At 42.0% G+C, this 21,768-nt stretch overlaps 1 protein-coding gene across 1 annotated transcript; it reads right to left on the bottom strand.

Annotated features, from left to right (window-relative positions):
• Nucleotides 1-1,782: 1,782 nt before the first annotated feature.
• LOC109472418 (mucin-5AC-like) lies at nt 1,783-21,517 on the bottom strand. Its single transcript, XM_019772187.1, has 9 exons — nt 20,311-21,517; nt 19,217-19,445; nt 18,776-18,891; nt 14,839-15,024; nt 12,168-12,399; nt 2,913-3,028; nt 2,530-2,715; nt 2,065-2,120; nt 1,783-1,866 (listed from the first exon to the last, which is right to left on the bottom strand). The coding sequence occupies exons 1-9, from the start codon at nt 21,515-21,517 to the stop codon at nt 1,783-1,785; spliced, it is 2,412 nt and encodes an 803-aa protein (XP_019627746.1).
• Nucleotides 21,518-21,768: the final 251 nt, after the last annotated feature.

Here is a 21,768-nt window from a genome sequence, read left to right as displayed (position 1 = left end):
ATAACCGCAATACATTTGAAAATAAACAAACTAGTACCAAAGGGAAAATTTCGTTGAAATGAAATAAAATTATTGTCTTTACATACATTTAATGGTGATTTTTTGCGCTAAATGGATGATTTTTTCACATTTCGTTAAAGAAGTCGATAATTTTCGGGATTTAATATTTAAATTACGCCATATTTTAGCCAATCCCCGAGCAAACCTGGCTACACATATTACTTAAGATCACTGATTTTTATATTTTTCGACGACTAAGAATAAGATGAAAAATCTTGCTTTAGGGATTTTTTAATTTCTGACTCTAAGTATAGTTTTTGTCGACAAATAGGTGAAAAAATCGAACTTTTTTGCTTTTTTCGCACTCAATCACCCATAATTCAAAATCGTTCAAAATAATTCATTTTTAAAAAAAATCCTAAAGCACGATTTTCGGGACAATCGTGACAGTCATTTTCAGCCGTATATGGGGTCTGTTTGACTCTCCATGTTTTCAGGTTTGAACGAGTTTTGCAGACATGTCATATCGCCCGAAAGTGTGCATTGTGTTATTCATTCAAGCGTAAAGAATCATTACAGTATTTAAGGTCACCCAAGGATACGACAATAGCTTCGCTACATGTTAAATACACACCAAAAATTGTAGCGGACATGTAATGTCCAGGAAAATGTCTGTATCTATAGAAAAGTGTTGTTTTTCATCTGTTGCGAGGCACTCACAGACAGAAGGGCTTGTTTTGCCGCTTTATTGTAAATGACCGCAGGTGACCCCGAAATGGAACGTGGGTTCGATTTGAATTGCCCAGATCGAACACCATCGAACACAGTTCGGGTTCTATGACATGTGGGAACTTTGCAGCCCAGATTTGACCACCATGCATTGTCACCTCGGTTTTATTTTATTTAAAGTTTCCAGCTTACACAGTTGTTGCCTAAAAATCATGCAATTAAATACTTCGGTGTTTACACGTCACGAATTGTTTCTTTCCACCACCGACTTTATCAACTAACTTCCGAGTTAGACTACAGATACAGCATAAAGGTCACAAGGACACATGTGCACAGGAGGTTATCCACGCGTTTACCTGCCTACCTGCCTAAGTGCCCAGGCCAGGTACTGGCCCCTTGCTCCCCTCCGTCAGGTTCCTCCAACCAGTTCTGTCAAGAGCGATAGCCTCAGCTACACTTAGAGTAATCCCTGTGTCACTCTGGATCTGATCTTTCCACCTCTTGGGTGGTCTTCCCCGGGGTCTAGGGTTTTGGAAGTCCTGATGGTACGCCTTATAAACTAGGGTGTTTGTCGGTCTACGCATCACGTGCCCAAACCATCTGAGCCTTCTAGTGCGTATCCTGTCAGTGATGGTTTGTTCCGCCCCAAGTCTTGACCGGATTTCTGCATTTGGGATGCGGTCCCGCAGGGTGATGCAGAGTATCACTCTTAAGCATCTCATTTCAAAGGATAGCAGGATTTTTTCAGGGTCCATGTTTCACATGCATATGTAGCAATTGGCAGGATAAGTGCTTGGAACAGCCGTACTTTGAGGTTTTTAATATCCCTTCGGTTCCATACTGTTTTTCTGAGCCTACCAAATGCAGAGGCAGCAAGCGCTATCCTCCTCTTAATGTCGCTAGTCGTGCCAGGGACGACACTTCCAAGAAAGACAAATTCAGGGACCTTCTCAACTGCTGTGTCTTCTATCATGATGTTATCTGTTTCCTCACTAGTGATAACTTTACATTTTGCCGCATTGACCTTTAACCCCCATTTTTTACATGCAGACTCTAGTTCTGTTGTAGAGATTTGAAGTTTTCTATAAGAGTGGTGTCATCAGCATATCTCTCCTCAGTAGAGAGGTTGTCATGTAGCTGAAAAGTGGGATCAAGACTTTTCAGCTCATCCATCACAAACTCAAGAAATATGTTGAAAAGGACAGGTGACAATAAGCAACCCTGCCTGACTCCCACTCCCACCTGGAACCAACTGGTGATTTGCCTGTTGATAATGACAGCACACTGAGTGTTCTTATACATTTCTTCTATGATGTTTACAATTTTCCCCTCTACCCCAATGGCTCTCATCATTTTCCACAGAGCCTTCCTCCAGACAGTATCAAAGGCAGCTTTGAAGTCAATGAAATGGAAATGAAGGTTTACTTTTCATTCCCTCGCTTTTTCCAAAATTTGTCTAACTACAAAAACAGCATCAACTGTACCCCGCCCGCTTCTAAAGCCGGTTTACCACACACCTCATAAACCATTGATTCATTTATGGATCTAGAAACTTGAAATACGCTGCATATGGTTTTGAGAAAATAACGGCCATTCTGGTTCATAAAAATGACATGCATGTGGGAGGAAAGTTGTGCATACTCCATGCAAATAACTACGTAAACCAAATGATATTTTCTTAGATGATGGGTCCAGGTTCCATAAACACTTCACGTACCCAATCTCTTCAGTCATTTACCAGAGAACGTGTATACAATGAAGCAAATGTTCTATTGTCTAATTTGCTGATTTTGTTTTTACCTTCACAAGTTGGTGGACCATGACTCCAAGTTCCGTTAGACTGGCAGGTTATATTGGCAGTTCCCCACAGATGATACCCGGCCATACAGGTGTACCTGACTGTCTGTCCTGATGTAAAGTTACTTTTGTTATCTCTGATCCCATTGGCTGGCACACCGGGATCCCAGCATTGGCCTGCTGTACTGCCTGAAAGAAAAGAAGAAAAAATAAACTCCCTTCCTCGCAGTTAATGTTTTTTATCATGATATTAAAACATACAAATACTTGAGAGTCCAAACGAGAAAAAAAACAGTCCAAACGAAAGGGAAAATTAGTTCTTATTGATTACGGAACCGAAGCATAGTTTACATGGTTTCTATTAGAATTACGACCCAAGACCTCACTTATGTAGGAGAAGTTGAACCCCTGACGGGTGACACTGTAGTCAGATGTAAACCTCAGGAACATCGTGTTAGATGTGCTGATGATGGGGCTGATTGGCCACGGGTCACCTGTTAACCTTGAAAAAAGACAACAAAGATATGATTCACTAGCTACTTTAATATTCTTGGCTTCAGGCCTGTTTTCTTCCACCTATGTAATGTCTTGAATATCACCGTTACATCGTCTAAATGCCTTTAACCCTATTTAACCTATAACAAGACTTTTGACGTAATATGACGTTATAATGACGTAATTCTTGCAATTTTTCTGACTTAAACCATCTAGATAGGTTATTTTCGTAAAACAGAAGCTTAATAAGAAAAAGTGTTCATGATAGAATATTAAGGTCCACTTAAACGTATATTGCCCATAGTAACACCAGTGATGTCGTGAAGTGACGTTATGCAAATCCTTAACTATCCGGCATCTTGTATTGTTTATTTATCTATTTATTTATCTTGGGGACACATGGGTGGTCCCTTTAGCTATAGCCGTTGGGGCTGACTTCCAATGGAGCCTATACAAGAAAATTATATAACAAAATAACAATAATTAAACGTAACAGTGAAATCAAAATACATAATCAGTCAGAAGTGAGATGTCAGAGGTCAAGCTCCAAATAATACAAACTTAGGAATAGTAGATCATAAATAATAAAGTACTTGAACCATAAATACAAATCAAGCAGATAACAAAGAAATACTTAAATCATAATCGGTCAGCGTTCGAAAGGAGTGAAGTGTCAGAAGTTTAGTACTAGTCATATTTCAGTCTATCTTTAAATGATTTAACCCTACCGTAGACGGGGGGGGGGCTAAAAGTGCCCGCGGCAACTTTGATGTCACCTAGCGTCTGAACGGCTAGCCGTAGGACGGCCAAACTTGGTGACTTTTCCTAGAATATTGTTGGCAACAATTCTCTATCATTGGAATAAGATAATAATTTTTTGTGTTGCCATGGCAACGGGTTTCTGACAGGCATTTTTGCTAAATTTACTTTTTGTTTCAACAATAGAATTTTTTGGGTTTTATGTCAAGTTACTCATGGTTTCTAATATTAATAACATCCTTTATAATTTTATGTAAATTTAATCATTAAATATGCATAATTTATGCTAATTTGATGACGTCATTGGCCAAAATCCAAGATGGCGGACCATATCATTAGAACAGGTATATACAGGTTATTTTCATTAAAATTACATCAATACTTCCATTTCTTTTTCCAAAAAAGGTTTAAATGAAGGTCTTTAGTATGTTTACAATGTATTTTAGGCTTTATCATGAAAAAAAACTATTTTTGAAAATTCAAGATTGATGATCCAAGATGGCGGATATCTTAAATATGCATGACATCATTTTATGACGTCACCGGTGTTGCTATGGGCAACATAAGACTTAGTACACCATAATATTCTGTCATAAACACTTTTAGTACAGTTATGTTGAATACCATTTAGTTTTCAGGGGAAAACCTATTTAGACGGTTTTGGCCAATAAAATCACATTAATGACGTCATATTACGTCATAACGACATAAAAATTGTGGATATGATAAATTTTTACTAGTACACCATTCTCTGAAAATTTGGTGGTCATACGACATACTGTTCGCGAGTTCTTAGGGGGGGGGGTCAAAAGAGCGCCTCCCGTCCCCCCATGTCAAAAAAAGCCCGGTCTAGGTAGGGTTAAGGGTGGGTGCTTGTTTTGTGTAAGTGTTTAGTGAATTGTAAGTTACTGCCGCTCTATATGTAAATGTACGTTGGCCTGCTTTGGATGTGTAGTTGGGTCTGTGTAATAATTGTGCTTGGCTACTGTCGTAGTTGTGTATTTAGTTGTTGCAAATGAATATTTAGTAGATAACCGTGGGGCTAAGCTAGCCTCCTTCGCAGTCTTGTTGGGCGTGGGCGTAATTTTTTCTGTGAGCGACGCGAGTAATATGCCGCCGCGAGGGACGATTTGCTGCCGAGGGACTTTTGCCACGGAGAGAAGGTTTCCGCGCTCCAACAAGACTGCTTCCAATCGGCGACTAGAAAGGACCTCGGATTAAGCCAGCCTTTCATACAGGCTATTAACATGTTCGTGCAGGTCCAATTCACATGTTCGCGCAAGGGTAATTCACAGATACGCATGGAGCGCTCGCCTTTTGTCAACGGTTGGTTTTATTAGCTTGCGTTATAGTGGAAGGTTCCAACAGAGAAAGGTTGAACATTGGTAATGTTACAACAAAGGCATTGCTGTGCATATTGAAGCATCCCATGCAAACAAACCAAGACAAACTTTGCAGTACTATTTTTGCTGGTGAAATGTGCCATTCTTTTTATTACACAACTTGCTGCGGAGCGGTGCGTTACCCATGACCAGTGAGATCAACCCGCCACCAAACAACATGGCGGCACTTTGTTTATCTGTCCACGTCCCCCAGCAATATCGCTTAGCTTGCGGGTTCCTGTGGTAGTGATCTGTTTAAAGTTGTTTTTCGTAGCAGCAATGACTACGGGATTTTGTTGAGTGGATAGGGCTCGGTTTTCGGGAATGGTTGCGTTGGCGTTCTACCGACGGGTTGATCGGCGACCGCTAGAAAGTTGCAAGTTTCGGCTCGTCGAGGAATGGGGCGTGAACACCTCCCTGCACTGGTGGCGTTTATTGCGGGAAGCTCACACATCCATGCCAATCGCTCCTAAGTGTTTTTTGATAGCCCTTTCTAGTCGCCGATTGGAAGCAGTCTTGTTGGAGCGCGGAAACCTTCTCTCCGTGGCAAAAGTCCCTCGGCAGCAAATCGTCCCTCGCGGCGGCATATTACTCGCGTCGCTCACAGAAAAAATTACGCCCACGCCCAACAAGACTGCGAAGGAGGCTAGGGCTAAGCCATGGAGGCATTTGTACAGCATGGTGCACACATGGCGCGTCCTACGGTCCTGCAACTGGCTCCACCCAAGTACCCGGTGTAGTTCCGCCGCACTTGACCTGGATTCACGCCTGAGGACGATTCTTGCAGACCGGTTCTGCAGAACTTCGAGCTGTTGCTTAGTGGTTGCACCGCAGCTTTTCCAGACCACATCGCAGTATTCAAGTGACGACAATACAAAGGTTTTGTACAACATGTTGGCAACATCAGTACAGAGATAAGGACACAGTCGCCGTAGTAGGCCAAGTCGCTGCACCATCTTACTACACACATTATCCAAGTGGTTATTAATGCTTAGGCTCGAGTTAAGTAAAACTCTCAGATACTAGGAAGTGACTCAAGAGCCTACCAAGTGACTACCAAGTTGGGAGAGGATTTTATTTACATAGTGGATCACATTAACATCAACTTTGTCTTTCTTTGAGATATTAAGCGTTAGTCGATTTGTTTTAAACCAGGAAGCTATCTGTTTAAGTTGTGAGTTTAGTGTATTTTCTTTGTACCTGGGATCCTTGTTTACACAAAATATAGCTGTGTCATCTGCACACAGAGTTATTTTACTACTTGTGACAGCTTCAGGAAGATGGTTGATTAATAAGTTAAAAAGTAGGGGCCCCAAGATTAAACCTTGGTACTGGTAGGGTAAGGGGTAAGGGATCGAGGTAAAACCATTTAGTAATTTTCTCTCACTTTGTGAATCTTGAACCTTTGAAATTGTAATTTTTAAACATAAAGCCTAAAAATACAATGAAAATGGACACAATAGGTTCAAATAAACTTTTTCTGTAAAAAAGTAGAAGTAGGGATTTGAAGGAAAATGACCGAAATGTACCTGATCTTATGATACGGTCCACCATCTTGGATTTAGAGCAATGACGTCATCCGATTAGCATAAATTCTGCATAAATATTGATAAAAATTACACAGAATTACATACGATGTTATTAACATTGGAGAGCATGTGCAAATCAACATAAAAGACAAAAAAAGTTTACTGTTTAAGCCAAAATTACTGATTTTTGCATAAAATGCCCGTCAGAAACCCGCTCTCGTGGCAAAACGAAAAATTATAAATTTATCTCACTGCTATGATTTTGTTGCAAGTAATATTTTAGGAAAAGGCACCAAGTTTGGTGGCCCTAGCGCATGCCGTTCAGACGCTATCCGACATCAAAGTTGGCGCGGGCACTTTGCCCCCCAGTTTAGATATTATGATGAATATTATGATCAGAGCACAGCACACTATAGTTTATCCTTTATACTATGAAGTTGTGGGTGAAATAAATAAACCAATCTGTAAAATAAATAAAACAATTCTTACTACAGATATTCAGTGGAGTTGTTGTTTTTTATTTAAACCAAGGACGTTCTACTGGTAAAACATCTTTGTTTAATCTTTGTCACAAGACAGGACTGGGGGAACAGGCAAATGTCCTATCCACGCCTGCTGTCCATATTGAAAAACCACGTTTCTTGTCGGCTCGCAAATTGGACGGATACTCCCCCGCCCGCCGACACGCCGCCCGCTCCGCGCCCTTCTTTTTCTTCCACGAATTCAAGCGCGTGGGCACCGATCCTGACGCGTTGGTCCTCACCCCATCGGCACTACCGACTAGTAATACTCTCGAGGATCGCTTCTGCAGGACACCAGCAACCCAGCCAGCTCAGGCCGGCCCCTCTCGGCTATCCAATCCGCCAGAGAACTCAGACTCCATCATGGCTGCCCTGTCGTGTATGGAACGTAAACAGGCGGCTGTAAACCAGCGATTGGAGGCCTTGCAATCGGAGGTTCTGGCTTCCCGACAGACGCCCAGCACGAAGCGAATCTGGACCCGAGAAGGGAACAAGAAGAACTACACCTTCAACATCGGTCTGCGAGACCAGCTTACAACAGCTACGTTGCTAACTTCACCGGAGGACAAGAACGCCCTCATCAACAAAAATTCGTAGGTCTCAAACCTAAATGACATGTCTTCATCAAATATGCAAATGACCTCTAAATTAACATAATATATGCATAATGGTGTTAACCTTTAAGTAACTAACACATGTCACAAGGTATGAAATTCCCATCATTCGCCAATAAGTTGTCACAAAATTTTCACATTAATTATGCAAATTACGTCACCACTTGCATAATTGGTATTTGTTGATGTTCCGCCTGTCACAGATTAAATAGATTACATGTATAGCAGTACTATTATATAAAACACTGTAATTATAGAAGTTTCTCATTTATTATGCAAATTAAGTCATTATTTGCATAATTTGCATTTGATTATGTACAACTCTGTCTCAGCTACATACAGACCAAAAATAATAAAAATATGTTATTCCTATCTGGACTTATTGGCTTTAAAAGTTTTTACCAGAAACTAACCTGCAGTTCCAGAATAAGCCACTAGGAGGATCAAACTTACACCAATTGTTCCTGGCAGAACAAGCTATCCGTCACCAAAACATCAAGTCCATAACATGTTCAGGACAAAAGATACGAAAACTGGAAGTTCTGCTTTAGTACCAAAGGTCATCAACCAGCAGGCCCATTTTTAACCTTGACCTTCAGCTTCCTTAGACTTACCAGCATACCAAATATCATCACAATCAATAAATGCGTTATGAAGTTATGCTGACTACAAATCAAATGTGCGGAAACATACACACACATACACACACATAAAGACGCGCCAAAAACAATGCCTCGATTTGCACCTTTGGCCTGGATATGGTCATGTAGGCTTTTCCCGAGGGAGGCTGCCTCCACCCCGCACATCTGTTTTCCCTGCCACCCAGCACATCTGGTTTCCCTGTCACCCTGCACATCTGTTTTCCCAGAAGTTCTGCTGCAGTATGAAGGTCAGTCACCAGGAAGCCCGTATTTGACCTTGACATTTGGCTTCCGAAGACCTACCAGCACACCAAATATCATCACAATCCATAAAGGTGTTCTGAAGTTATGCTGACTACAAATTTGCGGAAACGCACACACACATACACACACACACAGACGCTCCAAAAACGATACCTCCATTTTTCATGGAGGTAATAAAGCGATAGGTGAGATTGACACACGCAATCGCGTCATTATCCTTGCTGACAAAGTCTCTTGGTCGGCTGTCGACCGTTTTTACTCTAACATTGAGGCGACCAGGAGGACCAAATAGCTCACTTTCTGTTCATTTTTCATACATACGGGCAGACGATTCCCATGACTATGTTGCTGCTTCTCAAACACCCCCTGCTACTTCTAGCGACACCCCGGACTTTCCTTTGTCGGCCCCGTTTGACCACATCAACGACCAAACACACATTGTTTCAAACAGAATGCAGACCACCGTAAGGTCCGTGGGATCCCGGGAGACAGCTGGAGCGTATAGACGAATGGCGTTCCATTGGCGCCTCCTCTTTTGTCCTCCGCATCATTCAACATGGCTTTTGCCTCCTTTTTTTTACAATTTTAACCTAATAAAATTTTCCCCAACCAACAGTCTTGCTACACACAGAGCGCATTTGTAGACGCCGCCATTCAAGAACTTCATTTTCCATTCAGCCTCATCGCTAATGTCATTTCCTCTGCCGACAGAATTTCGGCACGGTCTGCTGCACGCATCACGGGCGTGGTGTCCATGAGTTTAGCTCTGGGCCCTGTGGTCAGCTTATGGACCAGGAGTTTGTACGCTTTTATTTCCAGTGCTGTATCATGGGACTCCCATCACTGCTTGCCACGAAAGGCGAAGGATGAACTTCTGTTTTGGAGAGACATTTTCCCCGTTTACTAGGTTATGGACACCATCCCCCTCAGTAGATATTATTACTTACTCCGACGCCCGCAACCATGCCTGGTGTGGCTTTACCGTCACCCTTGGTTCAACCCACACAGCGAGGGGCAACTGGGAGCGTCACCAGGCAGCCCCTTTTACAAGCTCCACTTACAGGGAGCTTCTCGGTACCAGACTGGTACTCCAATCACTTATCCACCTTCTCCCCAATAAACAGGTTCTCCACCGTTCCGACAATCAGAACGTCGTTCGCATACTCTCCGGAGGTAGCCCAGTACCACCGTTGCAACAAGAGGCTATCGCTATCTATAATCTGTGTGTACAGAACCGCAATTAACCCCCTTTTCTTGGTAGCGGGAGCATGGTTTGGCTCGGTTAATGCTTTCACATTGTCGTGGGCACAACAAACCAAATGGTTATTCCCCTCTCACCGACTCATCCCGAGAGTTCTTTTCAAGATTAAACAGGGCGCCTGCTGCACATGTGGGATACTCATCGCACCATTATGGTGTTCAGCTTCCTGGTGGCCGCTCCTCTGCCCCAACGGACGTCATCTATTCGACGAACTGGACAGACCTTCCACCTGGTCCGGACCTGCTGAGTGCCGCTCCCTTGAACTCCACGTTCGCTCGTGTGCCCCTTGGGTTCCGACTTTTGGCTCTCCGTTTCTTCCCGTGCGGAACATGCCACCCTTACCGGTCCCCCCTTTTATCCACCCCTCGTTTTATTCTCGGTGTTTACACGTAATTTTCCTTACTTCTCCTCTTCGACCACCCCACCCCACCCCACCCCATCCCTTGGTTTGAGTTTGCTCTCTCGCACCTCCGGCCCCTCCCCCCGGACTGGGGCGTCACCGTTCATTCTCTCACCCAAATTCCTGCTTTGCAACCCTTTTTTTCCACTCCTCCCGCTTAGGGAGTACAGTTGCAGCATTGACCAGGTTCGGTTCCTGTGTTGGGTCCGTCATCACCGTCAATAGATTACTACCAATCCCCGGACGGCCGGACAGTCATTCTCCTGCTAAAAATAACACTTCGATTTTATGCCCCCCGTGCGAGCTCGAACCCGCTAACGCCTTGACTCGTGTCCCCAGTGTGGACAAGAGCCTGCTGACACCTCGACTCCCTATCCCCCGTGTGGGCACAAGCCTGCTAACACATCGACTACATGACTCCGTGTGGACACGCGCCCGTTACCACTTGGCTGCACTTACCCCGTGCGGACACGTGCAGCTCGTAAGTCGGACAGTACACGGTCCGTAAACCGCCTGTAGCAGGGCCACACCCCCATGAGGCTGTGCGACCTACTTGTGAAAACCCATCGTGCAGCCTCTCAACCTGCTGGGATATACTCTATCTAGTTCATCGTGCTACTTTCGGGCTCACGTATACGTTGAACGTTCGTCCTCACAAATTAGACGGATGCTCCCCTATCCATAACCCTCTCCTATTGCAGGTTATGACGAAAGAAGAGGAGTCCTCACTTCTTAACCCTTACCTACCCACCGACTCCTCTTCATTCGTCGTCGCCACTTCTAGTGAGTGGTTGAGTACCCTTCCCGCCCTACCCCTCTGCCACACTAACCCGGTCGCCCGTTTTCCCTGCCAAAGCTTACTCTCGTTTACACTGAGCCTACGTTCAGATCGCCGCTAGCTCGGCACCTGAGTTTACCCCATCTTGTGTATTCCTTCAAATTTTTGGCCCCCTTTTCTTACCGTATACGCCATTATTCCCACCTTAATTAATGTAACTGTTACCCTCTGGTACCAGAAATGTACACTGTATCTCTCTCGTAAGTAGTCAGTGACGCCAGATAATGTAAACTGTGTTACCTACAATGTGGTGCTTATACCAGACATGTAAACTGTTTATCTTTTGTTCGTCACTTGGGCTAGACAATATAAACTGTTTATGTACCCTGTGGTTTGTCACTGGCCCAGGTACCGTAAACTGTTTATCTACTTTGTAATTGTTCCTCAACCAGATAATGTAAACTATTACCTTCCTTATTGTTGTCACTTCGGCCAGATAATATAAACTATTCATCTACCTTATTGTCCGTCACTCGGACCAGATAATGTATACTGACTCAGTAAACCGTCATTACCTAGTGGCTTAATCTATTCCGTTATCCATCTTCGGTTATCCATGTTGTGAATAAACACTCAACCGTCGCGTGCGCACGGCTACCCAACCCATATGTCTGTCCAGTTTGTGAATAGACAGGAAACTTAGTTCTCTTCGGAGTTTACGTAGAAGAGATACAGAAGACTACCATTCATTCTAGTAATAACTAACAATAATATAAGAAGTAAATAATAAAAAAATCCACTGTTACAGTAATAACAACAATAATGAAGATATAATATAATAATATGAACAGTGATGGTGATAATGATGATAATAATAGCATTAGTTGTAAAGTATAAGAGTCCAACAACAAAGGGATTAAGGCGAACGTTTAAGTGTTGTTTAAAGTTACAATGTAGAGTCCTCCTGAGAGTGCTGGTTATGTGTTTGAAGCATTACCTCTGTAACTCTGCAGCATTATCACTGGTTCCATCGTAGATGGTCAAAACGTCATACCCCTCCTCAGTGTCGAAACTGTCAAACGTAAGACGAATGATGCTTCCCTCTGGTGCAGTGATGGACCACTGATACTTCTTATTGTTTCCATAGTTATTGGGAAAGTTCGGTGACGTCACGGGGCCTCCAGAGGAACCCGTCACGTTACTTCCCCTTCCAGTCACACTGGTATTTACTGGGGATCCAGTAGCGCTCGTTACTGAGAACGGAGAAATAACATTATGAGGGCAGGTACAGTAACGTCACGCCATTATGGAGAAAGCATAGTCCATGCACTAATTCCATTCAATACCTATGGTAACATATTGGGCAGATTACCAAAGAAAGTTATTTCAATTTTGCCTGGTTTCTTTAACGTCTTAATGACCTTTGTAGATCCTACTTTTTTTACTATTTCAAAGTTAGATATATGACCCATGGAGGACAATGAAGGGAGTGATGTGACAGATGATTCAAGAGCCGATGGAATGTTAACGCGTTAAGTGATGCTTGGCATAATCAAATGGCATTCATACAAATAATGATCTTATTTGCATACTTTATGATAGGATTCTATAATTCTGCTACTTTCCATTAAATGACTATTAAAATTTTTACATGTGTGACAAGAGTTCCACGAACTCATACCTTCGCCAAATGATATCAACTCTCCCGGTTTTTAATCATTAATTTGTGAATGAGAGCCCCTCAGTTGCATGGATTATATCTGTTGATCATATTCATCACTTAATGACAGTCCTATCTTAACACAAAAAGGCTATTCTAGAACTTTCTCATAGATTATGCAAACAGGGGGCAATATTTGAATAAATAAGGTTCATAGATGTTCGCCTTTACTTTACTTTCAAATACGTATATAAAGTATAAAATTCCCAGCAGTTACAACAATATAATTATAACGATTTCCCATTAATTGTAAAAATTAGGTCTCCATTTACACGATCTAAGTGTTTCATAGTCCCATCATCGAACGAAGCAGATTTATTGAATGTCACAATTAATTATTTAGTTCCTGATTTGCATACTTGTCTTCTGATTATCAACCCATCTAAAGCATGCGGTAAGGACCAAACGCAACCATGGCTGCTCAAAATGACAGCTACTGAAATCGCACTCTGTGTATATACACACAGAGAATCGCCTGGTCATTCAGCCTCACTTAACAGAGACGGGGGCGCCACAAACTTTCTGCAACCTATGATCCACTGCTCACAAAGTCATGTGTGTCATCTGCGTGACGTCACGGAGGTGGTGGTTTGTTCATTCCTTGACAAAGACTCGAGTTGTGCAGTCGAAAATTTAGGTGAGTCCATTTTCTTGTGTTGGGCATTACAGTTTAAACAAGAGTTCCACGATCTCATACCTTCGCCGAATTTTGTTAACCCTTGCGGTTGAAGACTAAATACAATTTTGATAATTGGTTTTGCAAATAAGATCCTCATTTGCATGGGTTATATCAGTTGATTATATCCTCCACCCAATGTCAGTCTTATCTTAACAAAAAGGATATTAAAGCACTTCCTCAAAAATTATGCAAATGAGTGCATGGTTTGCATAAATTATGTTTATTGATGTTCGCCTTCACTTAACTTCAAAATGTGGCAAGTTTGAAATTTCCAGCAGTTACAACTAAAAAATCAATTACTTATGCAAATTAGGTCTTCATTTACATAATCTATATCCTCAGATGATTAAATTTACAGATTAGCTCCTTATTTCCATAATTGTCATTTTATTATTTCAAGCATCCCTTCAGCTACCTTCATAGTATTACAAAAATCACGACAATCCGCCAACCGAATCTTGAGTTATCATCCTTCGAAAATTTTTCAACAAATGCTCCTGCAGTTGCCTTTTCCCTACCTCAAGAGCTATCTACCAACCAAAATTCGTGACCCTAGCCCAAAACCGGAAGTTCTGCTGCAGTACCAACAAAAGCCGCAAGGGGGCCCAAAATCTAATCATTACTAGGTCTTATCAAGACCTACCCACCTACCAAGTTTCATGACAATGCATACTAAGCTTCTTGAGTTATGCTGTTCACAGACAGACAAACAGATAAACAGACAGACGGACAAACACTACTGAAAACATCGCTGGTGCACTGAAAAGTAAAAAGCGGGTAGATTCAGCGATAGTCAACTTCACAAAAGCGTTCGACAAAGTTCCCCCATGGCAGGCTTATATCAAAACTGGAGCATTATGGAATCCAAGCTCCAGTTACAGTAGCGTCAGGAGTTCCACAAGGAACTATCCTGGGACCAATACTATTCCTCTTGTACATAAATGACCTACCAGATCAGCTTGACTTAAATGTGAAGTTGTTTGCCGATGACTGTCTGTTATATGTAGAGCTGTCTACACAGAATGACTCACAACTGGGTTTCTGACAGGCATTTTTTTGCTAAATGTAGTAATTTTCGTTTCAACAATAGAATTTTATGGGTTTATGTCCAAGTTACACATGGTTTCTAATATTAATAACATCCCATATAATTGACTTATCTTAAGATGATCAGGAGACACTGGGGTATCATTCTTCGGTACTGGCCAAAGTATGAACACAAGATTTTTTTTAGGTTTCTACTCATGACTAAGTAACATTTTTTTTTACCTTCACAAGTTGGCGTAGCATCACTCCATTTCCCGTTCGACTGACAGGCAATATCTGCAGTCCCAAACAGATGATATCTGTCCCGACAGCTGTACCTGACTGTCTGTCCTGATGTAAAGTTACTGTTGTTATTCCTCTTTCCATTGGTCGGCACACCGGGATCCCAGCATTCGTCAGCTGTACGGCCTGAAAGAAAGAAGGCTGTGTGAATTTCCTCCTTTGCAGCTAATGCTGCATCATTCAAATAAAACACGTACAAATCCTGAAACCAACAAAAAGAACAATTTGGAAACCAATGAAACACAAAAAGATTTGGTAAATTTCCATTTGTATAATTCATTTTGGAAACGGTGTTGTAATTAGAATATCCATTTGAATTCATTCCTTTTTAATTGAACTTTTATTATAATATTAACAAATATTATTAACAAATATTTAAAACTGGAACACCTACCCTTTGACATTTTTTTTCATTTTAACATTTCATCGTTGAATATGAAAGTGATCTCCACACTGACATATTAAAAAAATGATGTTATTTTTTTTAATTACACCTGTCTTATACGTATAAAACTACAAGCATTTACCACTGATACGTCATGCATAGCATTTTAGTGCAATTGCTCAAATTAGGTTGTAATCAGCAAAATTTGTATATGTTAATATTCTACCTGTTATCCATTATATATTATCATATAGCCAGGTGGAGTTGACCAATCAGAGTCCCCATTTCATATTGGTTATGACCCCATAACGTCACAATCAGCCTGATACAAGTATTTCAAAATCATCCCTATTGTGTATTATTTCACTAGTGTACCTTTGTTGTTAAATAATGCACACTTGAGTATAATGGGAGTAAACCATTATGCAGGGGGTGTGGACTCTTTTTGCCAACATGTGTAGCACGTTTCTTTTAAAAAAAAAATTTTTCTTACCAGTATGGTATCAACAACTTCTTTCAGCAATGCATAGCAAAATAAAGATAATGTCAATATATGTGACTGATTTAAAGGAAAGAAAAAAAATTCCGCCACCCCCAATAGTAAGTATATTTCTGTATAGAAACATCCAAATGACCTGCAATTACTTTATATGAAACCTCGCTCTATTCTTTTGGCACAAACTAACCACAAATGGAATACAAGTTCTGTTCAAAAATTCCGGTAAACTCATATGAACTATGATAGAACAGGTAAAGATCACACTCATGGTTATTCAATGAACAATGTGGTGTCGCAAAGTTCATAGAAGAACTAATTAAGGCCAATTAAGACTTAATATGTGGGTCCTTGGAATTGGGGAATCAGCGGCTAGCGGATGGGAAAATAAGGGAGTGACCGTAATTTTTTGTTATATAATTTAAGTTTACATGTGTTATACAGGAATGTGGCAGTCTTCACTGTGTACGTTTGGATAGGCTATATGATAATAACGTTAAATACTCGCCTGATCCTCGGTGTATATGGTGTGGTGAGCCTTGTCAGTTTCTATAACCACCTCATAATGCTGCAGCCGATAAGGCTACATTGTTCAATAAGTATTTTTTTCTCTACTTTTAGTCCAGCCGACCAGAATGTTAGCAAACCAACTATTGACATCAAAGTTGTTGACAGTCTCGGTGACCTACAGTTTAATGTTGACTCAGTCCGAGATGCACTTGTTAATCTTGACACAAGTAAGGACGTCGGCCCTGACAGTATTTCCCCATTTATGTTAAAGAATTGTGCCCAGGCACTTGCTTTCCCTTTGACCTTACTGTTTAATAAATCTGTCACTTTAGAAGCGGTTCCGTCTTGCTGGAAAGAGGCTAATGTATCCCCTGTTTTCAAAAACGGTGATAAGCAAAAATACGTTTCAAATTACCGTCCGGTTTCTTTATTGTCCATCGTCAGCAAGGTCATGGAGCGGTGCATTTACGATATGATGTTCCCAATTCTGCATGAGTCAATTCATGATCTCCAACATGGTTTTATTAAGGGGCGTTCTACAACCACCCAGCTGTTGAAGGTTTATCACAGTGTGGGCTCCATCCTCGACAGAGGCGAGCAAGTCGACATGCTCTTTTTGGACTTTGCAAAGGCACTCTCGGTTGCTTCACAAACTACAGATGTACGGGTTTAACGGCAAGCTTTTGTCATGGTTTAACTCGTACCTCACTAACCGAAAGCAACGGGTGGTAGTAGAAGGCTGTCATTCACAGTGGCTCCCCGTTACTTCTGGTGTGCCTCAGGGCTCCATCTTGGGCACAATGCTATTCTTATTGTATATTACCGATTTACATTGTACTGCAAAGCACTCCACTGTAGCGTTGTTTGCTGACGACTCAAAATGCTATAGAGAGATTCGTAACCTACATGACTGTGATAAACTACGGGCCGATATTTCTTCTATGTATGAGTGGAGTCTCAAGTGGGGGATGTCATTCCATCCATCTAAATGTAAGGTAATCCGCTTGACTCGCTCCAAGAGTCCAATCACTTTTACCTACCACATGTCAGATATAGCCCTATGTTCAGTCAGTAGCATGAACGACTTGGGTGTTCTTGCCAAGTCTGACTTGTTGTGAAATAAGCATATTGTAAACATTGTAGCTAAAGCAAACTCGATGATGTGTTTCATTATACGCACTGTCGGTTATGATTCCAGCCTGGATATACGTAAAGCATTGTATATTACACTAGTCAGATCACTTCTCGAGTATTGTTGCCCCGTTTGGTCACCGCTGTCGCGTAACCTCATGGCCCTCTTGGAGGAGTTCAGAGGCGGGCGACTAAGTTCATTCTTCGCAACAATGAAAATGTCAGTGAACTTAACTACAAGGACAAATTATTGTACCTAAACATGCTACCTCTGTCTTACAGGAGGGAGACTGCCGACATCATGGTTTTCGTTAAGTCCCTTTCAAGTATGTATGACCTGAACGTGTATGAATATGTATCATATTCCACCAGACCAGCAAGGAGTAACCGGTCTTACATATTAATGCCAAGCCGTTGTAAAGCATCTACATTTGCCATGGCATGCATACCACGTCTGGTAACTGAATGGAATAAGCTTAACGTCGCAGTTCGTAACAAAGGGGCTTCGACGTCAAATCAGTCTGACTTATGGTCTTTTAAGCGTTGTCTTGTGAAATCTGCTGATGAGAGATTCAAACATCAAACCTGACAACCTCTGTACATGGTCCACTGCGTGCAAGTGCGCGTCTTGTCAGGATTTGAGGGTTCGGTAGTCTGTCTATATTTAGCTTGTTAAATCATGCCGTCTTTTTTTTCATTCATTGTGTATATGTATATGTAATTCTCATATTGTTCACTCATTATTTTATACTTGAGTCTATTGTATTTGTATGCTGTATCGGGACGAGGGCTGGTAAAGGTGTTAGACCTGTTCCCCCGTCCCTTTCACTGTTGTGATGAATTTTAATAAATAAAAATAAATAAATAACGCTCACTCTGTGTTTCTTTCGTGGTTATAGCAACTGCCAAGACTTTATCACACCATATACACCGATGATCAGGCGGGTCATTAACCTTTAACTAGTATCAATGTCTAATTACATAAAATGCTGGCATTACATATTATTAATCATTAATCATTACAAATGCAATTTAAGCCCTCTTTTACACAATTTGAATTTGAACTCTCCAACAGTTCCAGAACAAGATGCTAGGGTGAACAAGTTCGGTTGCAATACGAAGATCAGCCTCAAGGAGAACCATGCTTGACTTTGACATTTGTCTTTTTTAAAGTCTACTCACATATCAAACATTAACACAATTAATAAATGCCTTCCTAAGTTATCCCGGCCACAAAGCCAGAAAGAGTTGTGTTTTTTTTACAGAGATGACAAAGCAGTTTATATGAAACAGCACACCATGTACCCCAAAGTAAATCGAATGGTTACTGTTAGATGTGTAATGAAAGACCTTACTTATGTAGGAGAACTGGAACCCCTGGAGGGTGATACTGTAATCAGATGTAAACCTCAGGAACATCGTGTTAGATGTGCTGATGATGGGGCTGATTGATCTCTGGTAACCTGTTAACCTGGACATTCAGAAATAATCACACAGGTTATTGTGTTATTCTCGACTTGTAGCCTAATTTTGTTTCGTTATCCAAAATGATTAAAAAAACAACTATTGGTCCTCACCATTACATCTATTGAATTCCTTTAATTGTAAAAGCTATTATTGTGCAATAATCGTTATTGTGCATGTGCTGCTGATGATGCCAAATTCTCCTTGTCGAAATATCTAGTAAGGTTGAACACTACATACCCTTATCTATGTATGTGGATTTGAAGCCACGCCCTTGATCTTATTGTTATGATACGTGCACAGTAAACTGCAATTTGGGTCTATGGTATTACCGCTGTAATATCGGAGCACCGTCACTGGTTCCATCGTAGATGGTTAGAAAGTCGTAACTGTACTCAATGTCGAAACTGTCGAACGTGAGACGAATGATGCTTCCCTCTGGTACAGTGACCAACCACGTGCAGTTTTCATAGTTGCCATAGTTAAAGGGGTAGTTTGGTGACGTCACAGGGCCTCCAGAGGAACCAATCAGGTTACCTCCACATCCTGTCAAGCTGGTTACTAAAGAATGAGAAATATTTTATAAAGGTAGGTGACGTCATGATACGTTCTTAATTCATACATGGTTACCCGGTCCTAGATTTATTTCATTCATTGTTTCATTCATTATCCATTTGTTAAGGTTATTTGGAAGTTATTTGGATTTCGTTAAGTGATTTTTGACAGCCTAACATGTAAACATTTGCGTTTCCACGCAGAGAAATAATCATATTTTAGAATTTTAAATGAACACAAATAATGTTATGAATTACTAAGACTGTCCCGTGCGTTGTCTGAATGTATCGGCCAGACCTAATCCTAGTGCCACAATTCTATTTACTGTGATAACTACGTACTAGATATGCAGACCTCGCGGTAGAAGCTATCATGTACCAGAAATTAGTATCCGCCAAGGTAAACAGGTAATTCTAGGTGACTAAATTCATTAGGGTTTTAGTACATTTCATAATGAGCAGCACATTCAATAATTTCACACAGTTAAAAAACGCTAATATAAGTTGATGGCGACTATGGTAATTTTAGCATGCTAGCAACTAGGTGAATAAATACATTGTACATCACAGGGTGACTAAATATCATTGAGGACTCAGTGCTCTGGCCAAGCTTAGGTTACTCAGCTCACAGTCACTCCTGTTTGATGACTATACCACGATAATGAATTAATCACTAAATACCATGTACCTATTGTCTAACACGGGAAACATCTCTATAAAGAAGCAACTTCTACTGGACACCATCTTCCACTAAAAAAACTTTGCATGGCTCTTTGGCTGCCCATGCAAAATATGGTCACAGTACAAGTAACACTCACTGCAAAACTTGCTCATTCAAAACCCCAGTCGTAATAAAAGAAAGAAAAACACACCTGTTCTCATAGCCGTTGATAGCTGAGTTAAATACGGCCCTATTGTTGTGGTCGTCTCTCTTGTTGGTGTTGTTGTTGTGGTTGGCTCATTCGGTGTTATGGGTGGCTCAGATGTTGTGCGAAGCTCAATTGGTGTTGTGGCCAGCGTAGTAAGTGCTGTGGGCAGTTCAGTCTGTACTGCAGTCATATTTGTTGCTTTGGTCGTCATAACCCCTGTAGCGGTCGGTTCTGTAGCCATTATCGCTGCAGCGGTCGGGTCGGCAGCTATTGCCGCTGTAGCGGTCGGATCGGTAGTCTTTGCCGCTGTAGCTGTCGGGTCGGTAGCTATTGCCGCTGTAGCGGTCGGGTCGGTAGTCATCGCCGCTGCAGCGGTCTGGTCGATAGTTATTGCCGCTGTAGTGGTCGGATCGGTAGTTATTATCGATGCAGTGGTCGGGTCGGTAGTCATTACCAATGCAGCGGTCGGTTCGGTAGATATTGCGACTGCAGCGGTCGGTTCAGTAGTCATTGCCGCTGCAGCGGTTGATTCGGTAGTTATTGCCGGTGCAGCGGTCGGGTCGGTAGTTATTGCCGGAGCAGCGGTCATCATTGCCGCTGTAGTGGTCGGTTCGGTAGTCATTGTCGATGCAGCGGTCGGTTCAGTAGTCATTGTCGCTGCAGCGGTCGGTTCGGTAGTCATTTTCGATGCAGCGGTCGGTTCGGTAGTCATTGTCGCTGCAGCGGTCGGTTCAGTAGTCATTGTCGCTGCAGCGGTCGGTTCGGTAGTCGTTGCCGCTGCAGCGGTCGGGTCGGTAGCCATTACCGATGCAGCGGTCGTGTCTGTAGTCATTGCCGCTGCAGCGGTCGGGTCGGTAGTCATTGCCGCTGCAGCGGTCGGTTTAGTCGTCATTGCAGCTGCAGTTGTTATTTGTTCGGTAGATACTGCGACTGCAGCGGTCGGTTTGGTAGTTATTTCCGCTGCAGCGGTCGGTTCTGTAGCCATCACCGCTGCAGCGGTCGGTTCCGCAGTCATTACCGCTGCAGTGGTCTGTGCAGAAGTCATTGCTGCAGCTGTGGTTGCTTTTGCTGTTGTGGTCGTTGGTCCTACTTTTGTCGCAGCCACTCCTGTTCCCAGCGTTACTGTTGTGTCTGCTGTTGCTAATGTGGTCGTTGTCTCTGCTGTTGTCGCTGCATGAGTTGCTGCTAGAATGATCGGTGCATAATGCATTATCGAGTACTTTCATGCCAGTTGAATCATGGCGGCTTTGAGACTAGTAAGGTAAGGTGGGAATAATTTTCTTGTCGAGTATACTGCGTTAGACATTTACAGCGATGGTTTGTGATACATTTTTGCCAATGTCGTATCAGAAATTGCAAGTGACTTAAAATAGCAAACTTAGCTGAGGCATAGATGCATTACAGTGGGATATATATATCCCACTGGTATGAACGTTAATGAAAAATATAGCAACATAAGGG

Source organism: Branchiostoma belcheri, unplaced genomic scaffold (assembly GCF_001625305.1).
Source record: "Branchiostoma belcheri isolate BF01 breed outbred unplaced genomic scaffold, Haploidv18h27 scaffold274, whole genome shotgun sequence".
NCBI lineage: Eukaryota > Metazoa > Chordata > Leptocardii > Amphioxiformes > Branchiostomatidae > Branchiostoma > Branchiostoma belcheri.
Note: the sequence above shows the minus strand (reverse complement) of the source record. Positions and strands in the feature narration are given on the sequence as shown.